This window comes from Sinocyclocheilus rhinocerous, unplaced genomic scaffold (genome assembly GCF_001515625.1).
Source record: "Sinocyclocheilus rhinocerous isolate Xijiao unplaced genomic scaffold, SAMN03320098_v1.1 scaffold6066, whole genome shotgun sequence".
Taxonomy (NCBI): Eukaryota; Metazoa; Chordata; class Actinopteri; order Cypriniformes; family Cyprinidae; genus Sinocyclocheilus; species Sinocyclocheilus rhinocerous.
In genome coordinates, this window is record NW_015631289.1 from 61,432 (window position 1) to 78,554 (window position 17,123).

Sequence of the window (17,123 nt, forward strand, 5' to 3'; positions counted from 1 at the left end):
GAAATGTAGCAACTGGAGCTGTAGTGTAGAACTCAAGTGATTAAAATAATATTTACAATATAAATTATATATAAACTATTTATAGGTAGGCTATAGCATCCTTGAGCCTGGGTTCCACCTATAACAATGTTGTCACAAAATCAGAACACTAATGTGGGACATGCTATGCTATGCTAGTTTATTGCCTGAGATGCTCAAAAACGGTGAGATATAATGTATGACCAAAAACCATCTGTCATCTGCTGTCTCCATCTGCATATACAAAGACCAACAATTAAATAAATAACAGCCAGAATTTGCAAATCCATCCTCTGTGTGAGCATAGTGTAATAATCTAATCTAATCTAATCTAATATAATATAATATAATATAATATATTGTCAAAACCTAATTTATAGCTGGGTTTCAGTGGTTTGCTGTATGGAGCCCTGGTATGAGGACTAAAATGTGTGACCCCATAAAAATCAATGTGCTGAGAGAGTGTGAAATACGACGCGGTCTATGACCCTGTATCTCTGCTGCGCCGCTGCAGCATCAGTGGGAAAGGCAGAAATCTGCAGCTGACTAAATCAAGAGATCAAAACTATCCGGATTTTAAACGCACAATCTGTCGTGAAAATCCGATACTTAATTATTAAAATATTTATTTTAAAATCTCAGGGGCACTTAAGATTTTAGGTGAAAGGTTCAGATGACAAAAAAAGTTCAGGAATACATGCACTACATGAAAAAAAAATGAATTTATGGATTTTAATGTGTTTGAAAGACAAAAGCCTTGCAAAGACACAGTAATACATGGTTAAATAACCTACTGAGTGATCTTTCAAATAGTTTATGCAATGTTAAAACAATTCTTAAACCTAAAAATGATTTTTGTAAATCCAGTGGTCAAATGCTGTGTAGTCACCTGACTAATGACCTCTGTGTGAATGTCCCCAAAACATTTTGGACTTTCTGAGTGTGTATAAGAGGTAAACTACTTTAAAAAAGTAACATTTAAAAGATGAAAAAGAGGAATTAGAGGGAATCAATTAATTATAATTTATTGGTATTGTGTGAATAATATTTAATGATGTAATTAATAAAAAAAGCCATTGCAGTCTGATTACGAATATTTTAAAATGTAATTTAGTGTAGTATTTAATCAAGTACTTCATTTTGGTTAGCCAGCCACGTAATCCATATATATATATATATATATATATATATATATATAGTGGAGAAATGTGAGAGTGTGAAATGAGACGCGCTCTATGACCCTGTATCTCTGCTGCGCCGCTGCAGCATCAGTGGGAAAGGCAGAAATCTGCAGCTGACTAAATCAAGAGATCAAAACTATCCGGATTTTAAACGCACAATCTGTCGTGAAAATCCAGGGCGCATCGTTGTTCTAGTTTCTCGTTTAGTCGTTCATCAATGCATGTGTGATTTACACATTAATCAGCGTTGTTGTTTTTTTTCACAGACGGGAAGATGCGTTGCTTGTGCCATGCCGCTGACGGATACTCTACACGCATTCATGGGCATTAATTTACCGTTCTCTTCATCATATTCCAGGGCACATTATTGTTCATCAGCGACAGTTTTGTCCTGACAGAAACGTCTGGGCCACGGGCTCAGAGATGCTGTTATCGCATCGCCTCGGAGAAGCCTAACAGACCATGATGAAAACCGAATCCTCATCCTCCTCCAAGCCAGTGAGCACCACCGCGCTCCGCAGCCCCTCTCCTCACCGAAACGCGTACGAGGCGGCGGGGATTCAGGCGCTGAAGCCGGCGAACGATGTCTTAAATAACGGCGACGCTCAGGATGGCAAGCCTAAACTCACCAGCCGCGGTCGCACGTACGGCTCGAACGTGCACCGCATCAAGAACATGTTCATGCAGATGGGCGCATCCTCACCCACCGAGGCTGAAGACGCGCAAAAGGAAAACGGCGACGGCAAAGCGGTGCGTCTCACGCTCCCGCGGGCTGGCAGCCTGAACGAGAACGTGGATCACAGCGCGCTGCTCAAACTGGGATCTAGCGTCTCCGAGCGCGTCAACCGCTTCGATAGCAAAACGGACGCGTCGCCCAGATACTCGAAGTTGCAGGAGACGAGGAAGATCTTTGAGCAGCAGCAGCAGCAGGAGAGACAGGCGGCTTCTAATCGCGTGTTACTGAAGAAAGAACGCGCCGCGGGCTTTCAGGATGCGTCGCGTTTGGATGTGGTCGCGCGTTTTAACGGCAGCACGGAGTCGTTGGATAGCTTGGACGCGATCGGCGGGACCAGCGAGGCCGTGTCGCCCACCGTCAGCCAGCTCAGCGCCGTTTTCGAGCGGGCCGCCGAGCTGCGGAACAACCTGCACCGGCTATCCAATACGCCCCCGCTGCCTCTGCGCGGGGTCACCGGCCGTGTTGGTGCTCTCAACTCAAAAATCATCACCAAACGGGTACGCGCTTTTCCTTCAGGGGCAAACAAGGAGGATGGGGTAAATCAGCACCAGGAGGAACAAGACGCGAGGTGTAGCAGCCTTAATGGAGTCTCTGAGCTTCAAGACGGCATCACAGCTGTGGATACAGAGTCCTTGGAAGAGAAAAGGACAGGGGAGAAGGATGAATCTAGTGCCAATGGATCTAAGAATCTAGATAAGTGTAAATCCGGACAGGCCAGTGCCACAGAGACAAAAGGTACTCTTATTTCTGCTGATGTCCGTAATTTAGAAAATGGGGGACTTGCTTCCAATGGAGAGGCCCTTGAGAGAGACACTATGGAGTCTGGCACCACTGGCACTGGAAGGAAGGGCGAGGATGGACATGCTCGTCCATCAGTGGGAGTCAGTAAGAAGGAGGATGATGATGGTACTCTGAAGGAGAATTACTCTAAGGCTAATTTGGTGGATATCAGTGCCTACAGTGCAGTAGGAGAAGACTCTGGTGGTAGCCAGCTTGAGGATGAGGAGGATGAAGATGATGTATATGAGCCAGAGTCGAGCTGCTCTGAGATTGCTGGATTACCGACGGAGGAGGATCCGCCCCCGAGCAGGAAAATTAAATTCAGTACTGCACCCATTAAGGTGAGTTTATACCTCAAAGGAATATATTTCACCACAAATTAAAATTCTGTCATCATTTACTTCTTTCTTCCTCTGAATGCAAAATAAGATATTTTGCAGAACATTTCACCTGCCGTTTCCAACTAGGGCAGTGGTTCTCAAATCAGTGGGCCTCTGCAAATGGGGGCCTCAGGATAACTTAAAAGTATTTAAATTAATAAATTATTATTTATAGATAAAATAATTGTAATAACTGTAGTCAAGATTAAAATGCTATAAAAACACAAAGTCAAGCTGTAAACTGAAATATTGTTTTTTTATGTATTATTCCCTCAAATACTGTTGTTATATTGTTTATATAGCTTGTGAAACATCTGGAATCATTCATATATCAATACATCCCGTTTCTGTTGATAAAAAAGCAACCTTGTCATAATTACAGCATAAATATCTAAATAGCCTATATATATGAGGCCAAAATATTTTGTTGGACAACATGGGGCCTTAGAGTCAAAAATGTTGAGGACCACTGATCTAAGCTTTATCAAGCTCCAAAAAGGACAAAAAATACCATAATGATACATAACAGTTTTATAAAGGCAGTCCACATGACTTGTGCGCTATATCTAATCTATTTTATAGCTTTATATGCGGAAAATTGAAATGATTTACTGAAAATCTTCTGCTGTAGCTTTAAAGTGAAATTTGCATCATTGACAGCAGACACCACTGGATCTCACAAGTCTCATAACCAGAAAATCTTATTATGAATGAGATTTGAGAGTTATGATGGAGGGTTTGATTTTCAACGTGTGAATATTTGATATATTAATTAGACATTAGGAATATTTAACAAGAAATTAGGACACTGACCATGTTTTAGGTAGGAGAATATTTATTCACATTAAAAGGATTCTTTATAAAGCCTTTGCTTGCTCTGTATTTAGATTAACTGTGTTTTTATGTCTTGTATGTTTTGCTTAAAAAAGCAACCTTGTCATAATTACAGCATAAATATCTAAATAGCCTATATATATGAGGCCAAAATATTTTGTTGGACAACATGGGGCCTTAGAGTCAAAAATGTTGAGGACCACTGATCTAAGCTTTATCAAGCTCCAAAAAGGACAAAAAATGATACATAACAGTTTTATAAAGGCAGTCCACATGACTTGTGCGCTATATCTAATCTATTTTATAGCTTTATATGCGGAAAATTGAAATGATTTACTGAAAATCTTCTGCTGTAGCTTTAAAGTGAAATTTGCATCATTGACAGCAGACACCACTGGATCTCACAAGTCTCATAACCAGAAAATCTTATTATGAATGAGATTTGAGAGTTATGATGGAGGGTTTGATTTTCAACATGTGCATATTTGATATATTAATTAGACATTAGGAAATTAGGACACTGACCATGTTTTAGGTAGGAGAATATTTATTCACATTAAATGGATTCTTTATAAAGCCTTTGCTTGCTCTGTATTTAGATTAACTGTGTTTTTATGTCTTGTATGTTTGGCTTTTGTTTTAAAATGAATGAGAGGGGTCTGGATCATTTAAAATGGTTGCCTAGGGACTGGCGTATGTGTTGGGATGAGTGAATGAATGAACTTCATACATTATACCATTCAGTCTTTTATTTATCAGTTTCTGTAGAAGCCTCAGTCACTGTAACTGTTGGTACGCTTTTAGAGGCTGCAGACTGGCACAAACTGAATGAGCGGATTATGTTATATTATAACATAATCCAGACTGTCAGTCGGTTTGTCTTGGCATCTATTCTCTCCCAAGCACTTCCTCTGTTTGATTAGGTGTGACATTTATCCAGGACAAATGCTGACCTGACATCAACGGCTGAGGTAACAAACATACCTCAGACAATGTGTCTGATAAGCTCAGCTGGCCTGCTTGTGATCAGGATGTAGCTAGTTCTGCTCGGTAGATCTGTGTAAACATGAAACCAAACCAACATTTAACAACAGATCCTTACAGGACACTATGTCAAATAAAATTGTCTCTAGAATGAGAATGTCCCTCCCCCTAAACTATAAATACCATCGGTCACCGACTAGCAATAGCAAGTAGCAATAACTTAACTTATATTAACAACGCAATAGCAAGTAGCAATAACTTAACTTATATTAACAACGATTCCAAAAGTCATTTGAAGTAAAACTTTTCATTTTACATTATTAGAAAACTGCACTTTAAAAGTACTTCACAAGGTTTAGTTTAAAGATTTACATATATTACTCTGTTCACATATGGTATTAACGTCCATTTAGCTAAAACAGGAGTTAAAATTCCAAAGGTTTTTAGCATAAATGTAAAGCTGCATTTTTGAAAATTCATGCAAATGAAATACCCTCTTACAAATCATTATTAGAAAACTGAACATTCATAAATCTTCTTTAATGACATAAATATAAATGTATTAACATTAAGTAATTATGAGCTGTCCAGTTCTGGAAGGTGCGAGTCTTTCAGATGCAGGCAATGCGAAAACATGACGAAACCCCTCCTGTAAGTGATAAGAGTAAAAATAGCTGACCTATGAATAGATAAAAGTAAGAGGTAGATTTATTGTGGATATGTCAGTATCACTGATAGATAAGAGAAACCCACAGAAAAACAGAAGCTCTTTTGAAATAGTCAGGGCTGATGCTGTTTGTGAGAACCAAACTCACAATGATCCTGTAGTCTGTTATTGATTGTTCAAGAGAATGATGAATGCAACTCCAAGGTCTGTAGTCATGTTGTAGAGATGGAAATCACAATAAAACGACCACGAGCTGTGTTTGAGTCAGATTTGACTGAAAACACTTAAAAGAATAGTTCACTCAAAGATGTAATTTCTTTTACTACTGTCATCTAAACATGCATGACTTTCTTTCTTCTGCAAAACACAAAAGGAGACATTTAGCAAAATGTTCACATTCCACTTTCCATGGGAAAAAACCCCAGAACAACCTAGCAAACGTCATAGGCAAAACTGGAACAGAAAGTGGCCATCTAGGAACAGGACTGGACAGCCCCGGCACAGGCAAAAACTAAAAACAGAAACTCTTAGCATATAATGGCAAATATCCAAAACACTCTAGCATTGTGGCTGTTATTTTTCTCAGAAAATGTATTTATTTAATAATGTAAACATTTCATCCCAGCCTTATTGGAAATAAGACTGAAATAAACATTAGTGGCAGTAAAACACCAAAAACGTTTGTTCCTTTTCACACAAATTATAATTACAGGGGAAGATGATCAATTAACACTGTGTTCCTTGCACAATGTTATGTTATGACCTTGAAACACTTTTACCATAGTATGTGATTTGTAAGCAAATACATTTGTATTGCTTGCAGGAATACATTTGTATACTGGCTTTCGTGAAGTAGTAAACTTGCTCAGTAGCTCACCTGGTAGAGCATTGCACTTGAAGCCTAAAGACAATGTATAAAATAATATATCTATTAATGCCACCAGGCTGTTTAATAAATCCACATCTGCAATGGAGAAAAATAATATTGCTATAGGTTTTGCAAAAATGTAGCCAGAGTCACGTATTTCCAGCGAGTCTGGGTTGAAAAATCTGTTTTCAAGCATAAGACACTGTCTATGGTCAAAAAAGTTGATTGAGCATTTACTTTGCACCAGCATTTCTGTGCAACCTTTAAGTTGAGTAAAAACTGTTTTTAACCACTCGTTCTCAATCTGGAGACTTCGTACAGTGTTTTTCACTGGTGTGTGAGATCATATAGGCCGAGGAGACAGCATTCAGTCGCTGCCAAGTTGTGGCGGCCTTTGTGTTAGTCAGTAAGTGGCCATGTCACTTTCTCTGTCTCTCTCTCTCTCTCTCCTTCTGTCCCTTTTTCACCCCCTTTCTTATTTGCAGACAGAATTTGGGACAAAGTTTTCTCCCTAAATGAATTTAACAGCTCTCCGTCAAACACAAGGCCTGTTGTGCTGGCTAGAGTGTTGGGTCTCTATTAAACCTCTCTCTCTCTCTCTCTCTCTCTCTTTAGGCTGGAGAGTTGAGGCTGACCTAAGAGGCAGATCTCACACTAACCGCTTTGTTTTCGTTTTCTTCCCTCCCTCTCTCTCTGCCCCTCTTTCAGTTACTCACTTCTTCTCCTCTCTGTGTCCTTCTTCAACCCATATTCATTGAAGATGAACATATTCATTCAAGTTCATATTGTATTCTTTTTGATTTTCATCTTTCTTGAATTTTTTGACTGCCAAGTCACTCATTCCCATTTTAATCCCTTTTTTTTCCCTCTCTTTCTCTCTTTTACTCATTTCCCTCTCTCATTTCTTTCTTTCTCTGGCTTGGCAGTGCTTATAAATAGCAGTATTGTCGCTGTCAGTCCTCCCCTGCAAGGCGTTGTGCACACCAAACGCTCAAACTTACAACATTTTTCATTAAGTCTCTCTCTGTTTCTTTCTCTATCTACACAGTCAGTGTTTTATCCCTAAAAGGGTGAAAAAAATTTATTTTACACCTCACCATGTGGTCCAGAATCAATAAATGTCAGTTATTCTGAATGATAAACGTGAGTATCAGTAAATTAATTTATATCTGGAGAGAGAGGCTGTTTAAGTTTGTGAAATGATTTGTAAAGTTATATATCTCTTCTGGTAATTTTCTGCCAGGAAAAAATGCCATTATCTGTTAAGAATATTTCCTTTAACCCTGAAATACAATTCAATGCGTAATTCAAAAAATCCCTTCATGTTAACACAGTACATTGGGCATTGTTTTTACAGACTTTTTTTTTTGGAGTGTAGTTATTCAACATTTTAATTAGCTATATGTTGGTGAGTGAAACTTACAAAGAAATATCTGGGTCATATTTCATCCTAAAATCAAAAGAAAAATTATATATTGCTTAAAGAATATAAAGATGTTTTAAAAACCATTTTAGAATCAATACTGTGGAAGACAAGACAGTTGTTGTACTCTAATAATCTATTACAGGTGCGTGTTTGTTATATTATTAGCTTTTTTATGCATGGAAAAGAGTACTTTATTTAAAATCTTGTTTTGTGTTTAACACCAGAAAGAAGTGGAAGTGCATCTTGGCTTGGGTATATTTTAGTGTGTTGTTTAGGAGAGGGATGCATGTGTAGCAATGAAATTGGTCTGATATTTTGAGGCATTTCTGTAGACAGCTGACAGATATATCAGGATCATGCAGACAACCCAGAACTGTCAGTGAGTGAGACAGAGAGACGTTCCTCACACCTCTGCACCTGAGGGACAATACAGGAAGTTTGACTGTACTCACATCAAGGTGGCTTTGGCCTACTTCACATTCCAGCCTTGTGCACCTTGAAACCTATATAAGATATGCTAGCTGAAGAAAAAAGGCTGCTTATTAGTGCATTTTGGTAGTATGATTTTACTCCTATATATGATTAGAACAGAGAGGTGTATATTTATAGGAAGTGCAATCGTATTCGAACAGCAGGAGTGGTTCATTCATCCATCCCTTATTCTTCAGTCAGTCCCAGCACATCATTAGGATAAAATCCAGCTTGCTTCGCAGTATCTCACCGTATGCTACATTATTGAACAAAGCCTCAGAACAGCAGGATATAGATGATGTTCAGGAATGACTGCCTAAATTCCACAATATGTTATCTTTTGCCTGCCTGGCATGTATTTTGCCTAATTGTTCTGGGGCCTTGTGCACCTCGAAACCTATATAAGATATGCTAGCTTAAGAAAAAAGGCTGCTTATTAGTGCATTTTGGTAGTATGATTTTACTCCTATATATGATTAGAACAGAGAGGTGTGTATTTATAGGAAGTGCAATCGTATTCGAACAGCAGGAGTGGTTCATTCATCCATCCCTTATTCTTCAGTCAGTCCCAGCACATCATTAGGATAAAATCCAGCTTGCTTCGCAGTATCTCACCGTATGCTACATTATTGAACAAAGCCTCAGAACAGCAGGATATAGATGATGTTCAGGAATGACTGCCTAAATTCCACAATATGTTATCTTTTGCCTGCCTGGCATGTATTTTGCCTAATTGTTCTGGGAAAGTTTTGTTTGTATGAGCTATATTACTGCTAGCATTTTAGATCATATCCGTGGTGTAGCCATTAATTGTGAAATACTTTGGTGCAGTATGTGGCCCCTTTGATTTATATACGTTTATGCATTTGGAAGACACTTTTACATTTACATTTAGTCATTTAGCAGACGCTTTTATCCAAAGCGACTTACAATTGGGGGATCCATAAAGCGATTCTTCTTAAAGAGCAAACAGATACAGGAAGTGCTTGTAATACCAAGTTTTTAGACATTGTTCAAATAAGTACAAGCTAGAAAAAGAAGGAATAAATAAAGAGATAGAATTTTTTTTTTTTTTTAAGATGAAGTCAAGTAGCTTCGAAAGAGATGAGTTTTCAGCTGTCGCTTGAAAATTGTCAGGGATTCAGCATTCCGGATAGGGGTGGGAAGATCGTTCCACCAGCCAGGAATGGTGAACGAGAATGTTCTGGAAAGTGTTTTTGAGCCTCTCTGTGATGGTACCACGAGGCGTCGCTCACTAGCGGATCTCAGACTTCTGGAGGGGATGTAGATTCGTAGTAGTGAGTGGAAGTAGGCGAGTGCTGAGCCTGTGGCTGTTCTGTATGCAAGCATCAATGTCTTGAACTTGATTCGAGCCGCAACTGGTAGCCAGTGCAAGGCGATAAAGAGAGGTGTAACATGGGCTCTTTTGGGCTCGTTGAAGACCAGTCGTACCGCTGCATTCTGAATCATTTGTAGAGGTTTGATTGTGCTTGATGGAAGTCCAGCCAGAAGAGCATTGCAGTAGTCCAGCCTAGAAATGACAAGGGCCTGGACAAGAAGTTGTGCAGCATGCTCCGTTAGAAAGGGCCTGATCTTTCTGATGTTGTGCAATGCAAACCTGCAAGATCGAGCGGTCTTTGCAATGTGGTCTTTGAAGGTCAGCTGGTCATCAAAGGTTACACCAAGATTTCTGACCGAAGTTGATGGGGTAATTGTAGAAGAACCTAGCTGGATGGAGAAATCATACTGTAGAGTTGGAGTGGCAGGGAAGACAAGAAGCTCAGTCTTTGCCAGGTTGAGCTGTAGGTGATATTCTTTCATCCATGCCGAGATGTCCGCCAGGCAGCCTGAGATCCGTGCAGCTACCGTTGGATCATCTGGTTGAAATGAAAGATAGAGCTGTGTGTCATCAGCATAGCAATGGTAGGAGAAGCCATGTGCCTGTATGATGGGACCCAGTGATGTTGTGTATATGGAGAAGAGGAGGGGTCCAAGAACTGATCCCTGAGGAACCCCAGTGACAAGGTGATGTGCTTTGAACCTTTTTATCACATTTTGTCCACTTTGTTTTCATTTGGTTTCATTCATTTCATAACGGTAAGTTCCCCTACTATATACGGTGAAAAACTGCAATGGATATTTCATATGATTTTATGGTTAAATACAGTTTTTGGAAGTGAAATAGAATGTAAAATTTACAGTGAAAAACCATAAATTGCCGTTCCCAGAATTCCCTGCGTTACATTTCAAATTTGATGTTTTTTTTTTTGTATAACTGGTTCTTCTTAGTTTTTTCTTATCAGTTTTGTATATTAGGGTTGTGTGTTACACCTAATGTTGTTAAATGAATGTTTTTGCATTATTTCAGTTTCATGTGTGTTACCATGATGGTGTTTAGTGTTTGTGTGAATGACACTGTGCACCTTCTATATATGTTATTATTTAAAAGCTGCTTGTGATGGGCTTTGGTTCATCATGTGACTTTCTCATCACCACATGATTTTGATGGTTATTAGTGATGGAAATTTCGATTCGTTCATTTTCAGTTCGTTCACCAAAATGATTCGTTCACTGATTCGTTCAGTGACCATTTCTTCATATTACATAAATACGCCAGCAGGTGGCGAAAAAGAGTGTCTTATGTGTTGTGTCTTAAGTCAACGAACGTATTCACTTGTTACAATAATCTACACTCTATATGCATAATCTACTCATTAAATAAATAAAGTCTAAATAAGTTGTTCAGATGACCAAAGCACAAGGTTTTCTTGCATAATTAACATTTTAATTGTTTGGTCAGACAATTACACATTCATAAATCTGGGATTAAACGTGGAGTTATGTTCTGTATGCTAAATATGAAAATATAAACAAGCGTATGTGCACAGTACCTATAACAGCGCTTTGCATCTGCTTTCTGCTGATTGCTGATCGAGATTGACATAAAAGAAACTCGTTCAGTGAAGGGCGTATTCGTTCACTACATTCAACAAATCACATGCTCCGTCACATCTCAAACGCTAAAGCTATTGGCTCGAGGTTTAGTCATTCTTTGACAGGATGAAACAGTCCACAGAGCTACCCGGTTCACTGAACAGCGCATGCGCTGCTCTGGAGGAAGGAATTTCAGTGAACGAGAAATATGAGTCAATGGATTACGTGAACAAGAACGATTCGTTCACCTAAAAGATTAGTTCAAAAAGAACGATTCGTTCACGAACGAAACATCACTAATGGTTATCAGTGTATTACCAAAGTACTAAACAGATTTCAGAACTTCAATAGGTTGGAATAACATTATATCAGTTAATGAAATATGGTTTTTAATGGTAAATTTAAGTTAAATCCGTAAACCCTAAAATTTTGCTACCATATTTTTTTATTGTAAAATTCTGGCAACCACAGCTGCCAGTTTTTTACTGTAAATTTTACTTCTTTTTTTTTACAGTGTTGGCTTACTGTTTGAGCTACAAGGGTATTACTGGTCCTAAGCAAGTTCTACAGGGAGTACTTGTAAAGAACTCTTGGAAAGATTTCTGTTTTGTTTGTTAAACCTGTAAAACAGAAATCATGATTTCAGGGTTGTTAAATTCATTATTATATAACAATTTTCAAAGAATCTGACACACTTCTCTCTTCTTCACAACAATACAACTTCAAATACAATTGGCTCCAGGCCCAGAACAATCAAAACTTGTAAAAGACAATTAAGTAAGAACTTGGGTCTGTTTTTCACCGAGATTATTGATTACTTGTAAAAGTGCTAAATGCTAAGAGACATCCAGTATAATATGAGTTGAAAAGAAAACTTTTCTGGTTTAGGAGTCAATAAAGGTGCTGTAGGGGTCCATACAATGAAAAAGATAGGGAAACACTGAATTGTATTTTGCAGTGTACTCTGTTCCTTTGCCAGTTTTTCACAATTTTGCTTACTTTACTGAACATAGTGTTTTTAAATGTTTTATTAAAATTACATTTACTTGCATATTGTCAGCCAGGGCAATGATTCAACGGATGTCTCATTGTTAAAGTGTGTGCACTTATAAAAATAGAAGTGGATATGATCCACTGCATAGACCAAATCAGTTTACTTTAGCAAATTACTGAATAGATGCAAACTTCAAAACTAGCATGACCCAGTGAGAACTACGGTGCAACCAAATTACATTTTATTGTATTTTATATTATAAATACATAACATTTTATCATATTTTATAATATTGTCAGCACCATACATTTAATATTTTATGCTTGGCTTATGTAGATTATTTTAAATCTACACTTATTTACTAGTAGCTAGAAGAGTAAGAAATATAGTAACGGGTATTTGAAGAGAATGGGGGGAAAACGCCGGAAAACCTCTGCCTCGTATGTATGCAGAAACATGGAGTGTGTTCACAAATCTATTCCTGTCACCTGGAACAGAACCAATCTTATTGCAACTCTCTCTTGTTCCCGACCTCAAGCAGTGCAGAAAATGTCAGTGGTTGTGGGCAACAACTTTTCAACCATGTTATTTGGATTTATTCTTTTCCAACAGCCTATTAACAGTATTCCTTACATGGGTTTTCCTGTTAGAACTTCTCCTCATATTTTATTTTGTTCATTGTTAAGTGCCTTGTGTTGCATCAGCAGACATTTTTTGCATTATTTTTGTCATAAGCACTACCCCCCCAAAACTCTAAAATTTTCTATATTAAACAGTAATGAGATTTAGACTTTGACTTTACAGTAATTTAAAGAAAATGAACTTAATAGTCTTAAAATAGGCTTTTTTTTGACCAAGACATGTTGACAGATTTCATGAGATTCTATCAACACTTGAGCAAGAAAACCGCAATTCCTATAGATTATTAATGATATTTACTGAACATTTATTGTCATTCATACCTTTAGTAGGGCAGCAGAGCCAGGACGGGTGAGTGGAGTTTGAGCGGAGGAGGGGTATTCCTCGCCATCTGTTAAGAGATGTGACCTACTGGCACTCTCACACAACTGGAGCACCACTGTCTGCCTCTCTCTTCCTCTCTCTCATTCTATCCTCCCCCTCCTTAATCCGATGTTTGTGTCCACCGGGCACCACCAAAAATCCCAGCCACACAGTCTCACTGAATCATGTGGCCATGGTAGCTGGTCTCAGCTGGTGTATGTGATGCTTCATTTTGCTATTGGGGAATAGGTGCAGGTGGACTTAAAGCACAGATGGGAGTAAAGCACAATTTTTCTCTCAGGGGTTGTGTTTAATGTGGGATGTGCTGCTAAGAGTGGGATGCTTGTGGCAGGACATGAGTGGGTGGAATTGAGGGATGAGGATTTAGGATGCTGGTGGTTGTCTGGCATTGGGGAATAAAGATGGTCTGGTGTTATTTTTATTTCATTACATAACAGGAAATGGCATTCACAGTACATTTTACTTCTGTAATGTGACTTATTTCTGAGTGAAACAGGATATTCAAGGGAAAAAGGTATATGGAAGGACTTGATTTTATCCATTGGATTCTTAAAAGTAGAAAAAAAAAGGTCTTGGTGACGTCAACCAAACAGGAAATTCTTTTCATAAAAATACATAGCACACACAAATATTGTGCAAACTATCACTTGTCAATACATTTCAGGGTTTAATTAATTAAAAGTATATTTATAATGTCTAAAAATTCTATTTGGGTTTGTCTGCCATCTTTTAGACTAAGCTTCTCACAATACATTCTGGTGTTACCTTCTCTTTGGAGGACAATTGCAATGTTTGGCCAGAAGAAGATACCCAAGAACGCTGCAATACAAAAGTAAAATGGACATTTACATGCTGTGTATCAAAGCATGGTCACCTAAATCATTTCAAATTAACAGTATAAATTTAAAACATGCATGTGTGTTCAGGCCAGGTTAAGTTGGCGCCTGCACCCACATTAAAAAAGATTATATAAAACTAGCAGTAAAGCCTCAAGAGCTGCTGTGAAGTGGGCACACCTGCTCTGCCCACACAGCTTTGCTTTCAATAGAGAGCCACTTCAATAGCATAGTCAGTGCATTAGTCTGTATATAAAATTATGTTTACAATCAAACAGCATGCAACACTTAAAATGTCAGTAAACAGCAAGAGAAAAGTATTTGAATCCAGTCAATGTTCTGGAAGATTTATCAGCCATGCAGAAAATTACTAAAAAGAGTTAGTGGATTTGTAAATTCTTGGTTATAAAATTTGGAGCTTTACAGGAAAGTATAACGTTGCTTCGAAACAGAGAAAAACATGGTTGTATTAATAGTAATTGCTAAAAAGGTGCCAGTTGTTGCCTCAGCAATGTCATATAGACTTGTGCTCTTTACATGGCCACAAACATAATAATTATTAGCCCAGTGAAAGCTTCCCTGATTTGAAACCCATATCAATAAGGATTAAATTGTGTAACTTGTGTAATCGTCTGTATGTACCATTTGTGGTACAGACATAAATGATATCTCAAATTCTGCAGCTTGTTGAGTATAAGTGTGCCATTACTTTTCGAAGTGATCAGACAATAACAAAAAGAGCAAAAAATAAAAAATAAAAATCATTAAGGGGAGTGTACAGAGGTTTTGTAGGGGGATCCAGTCATGAAAACATGGGAAATCATAGAAAAATGAGCAGACCAAATCATTGTGAGAACTGATGGAGAGTAAATGTAAATGTAAGCTCTTATTCAGAAAATGTAGAAAATTAGTTCTTTAAGACTAACTAGCTTATTCAGGAGAGCAGCATCAGTCAATGTCATTAAATGAAGGTGGTGAACTGGTTAATATTATTGATATTTATTTCTTAATATTATTCAGAACAATCTGTATATAATCACAAGCAATGCAATCCTTATTCCGGGTTTGGTTCGAGGACTGATTCTGAATCAAAGTCAGATACTTGTTGAGAGCTGAATCTGGAATCTGGAAAGTGTATCTGGCTGTTGTGTAATATATTCTCCTATTGAATCTCTTATTCAAAAGATTGAAGTGAATCAATAAGCAGTGGAGTATTTACATGTTCTGAAAAGGGAATGAAAACATGTTTACTTTATTACATGAATGAAAAGCTTTCTGAAGCAAAGATGTGGTTATGATCAAATTTTCAGGTGTTCACAACCTACTGTAATGAGGACTATGACAGGAGGAATGATGACGTGGACCCCATGGCTGCCTCTGCTGAATATGAGCTGGAGAAACGTGTGGAAAGGCTGGACCTGTTCCCCGTTGAACTGGAGAAAGGTATTCACGGAGAGGGGGTTGAAATTATTGATGCATTGAAGAGTCAATAAATGGCGGGGTGTATTGATGGATGATGGATGAAAAGATTAGAGTTTGACAGTATGGATGGATGGATCGATAAATGGTTGAAAGAACAGTCAACCTCCAACTAGCAATTCATCAAGTTTTTTTTTTTTTTTTTGTCATTTACATAGGTCAAATTTCAAATTAAATTTTTGCACACATAATTGACAAAAAGGACAAAGGTAAAAGGAATCCTGGGTTATCTTGTGTATTCCTGTGTATTCATAAAATGATGTTTCACACTGAACATTCCATAACCCCATAATTCCATAAAATAATTCCATAAAATAAAAATGTGCTTTAGATAAATGATGATCCGGTGTTAAGTGCAGTCTAAAAGTTCAGTGGAGCTTGTTCATACTGTGATGAACAGAACTTGTACACTAAATTCTCTGGATTGAGTTCTCCATTTTTTGTTGTCCATCAACAGACAATGAGGGTTTGGGTATCAGTATTATTGGGATGGGTGCTGGAGCTGACATGGGTCTGGAGAAGCTTGGCATTTTCGTCAAGACCGTCACAGAGGGAGGGGCGGCCCATCGGGATGGCAGGTAGGTGTTATGCATACTCCACAGCATCAAAGTTATTTTTTTACTTAATTACCGAAACTCATTTCACACTGGTCACACTGCTCACTTTTTTCTCTTTCAGGATCCAGGTGAATGATTTGATAGTGGAGGTGGATGGAACAAGCCTGGTTGGTGTAACTCAAAGTTTTGCTGCCTCTGTCCTGAGAAACACATCTGGCATGGTTCGGTAAGACCATTTGGATTTAGACCAGTGTGGTACAAAAGTCATCTCCTTGCTGATATCTAATTTCATTGAAGTCCCATTTTTCAGTTTCTTTTATTTACAGATAAGTAAAACTGAAGTTCACTTTTTGCTCTAGGCATAAGTAATGGTGAATTAATGCTGCCTGCAATTCATGTCAGAAATTATCGTATTTATGAGTGAAGCCCACATGAGCACCATCACAATGTTTTAATAAATGTCAATATGGAACAGCTAGAAATTGAGGGTGTAAATTAAAAATCATGCCAGAAACTATTTGGGTATTTGTCACAATTAAGTTTTAATTGTAAATGTTTACTCTATAATTAGTATATATTGAGAATAGCAGTAGAATTTGTTCATCAGACAGCAGATTTGTGTGACAAAACAGCATTTTCCTTGATTAACATAGCAGTTCAAGAATGATTAAATACATAGATAAAGCATCTCTTACTTACCTAATTTGTATCCTTTGCTTTTGTCACATTAGCTCTAAAGCAGCTTCCTTTTTATGATTTTGCCCCATTTATACTTTGTTCCTTAACCAAATTCACTTGGACATATCACATCTTAATTACAATTTCTGAAATCATAAGTAGGAACTTTTTTGGGGGGGCCCCGCGGCGAACGGCAACAGACCCCGTCTGCTAGCCATCAGAGGTCACCCTTTCCATTTTCATTGACTCTCGCACTACACACTGTTGCATATCACCC

At 38.0% G+C, this 17,123-nt stretch overlaps 1 protein-coding gene across 1 annotated transcript in view; it reads left to right on the forward strand.

Annotated features, from left to right (window-relative positions):
- The first annotated feature begins 1,289 nt into the window (after positions 1 to 1,289).
- Positions 1,290 to 17,123, forward strand: part of LOC107741705 (neurabin-2-like) — a 24,262-nt gene continuing 8,428 nt past the window's right edge. The window contains exons 1-4 of the mRNA XM_016554478.1: positions 1,290 to 3,056; positions 15,443 to 15,575; positions 16,069 to 16,189; positions 16,290 to 16,394. Of these exons, the coding sequence (XP_016409964.1) occupies positions 1,662 to 3,056; positions 15,443 to 15,575; positions 16,069 to 16,189; positions 16,290 to 16,394 (1,754 nt within the window). The 5' untranslated portion in view covers positions 1,290 to 1,661. The remainder of the gene's footprint in view (positions 3,057 to 15,442; positions 15,576 to 16,068; positions 16,190 to 16,289; positions 16,395 to 17,123) is intronic.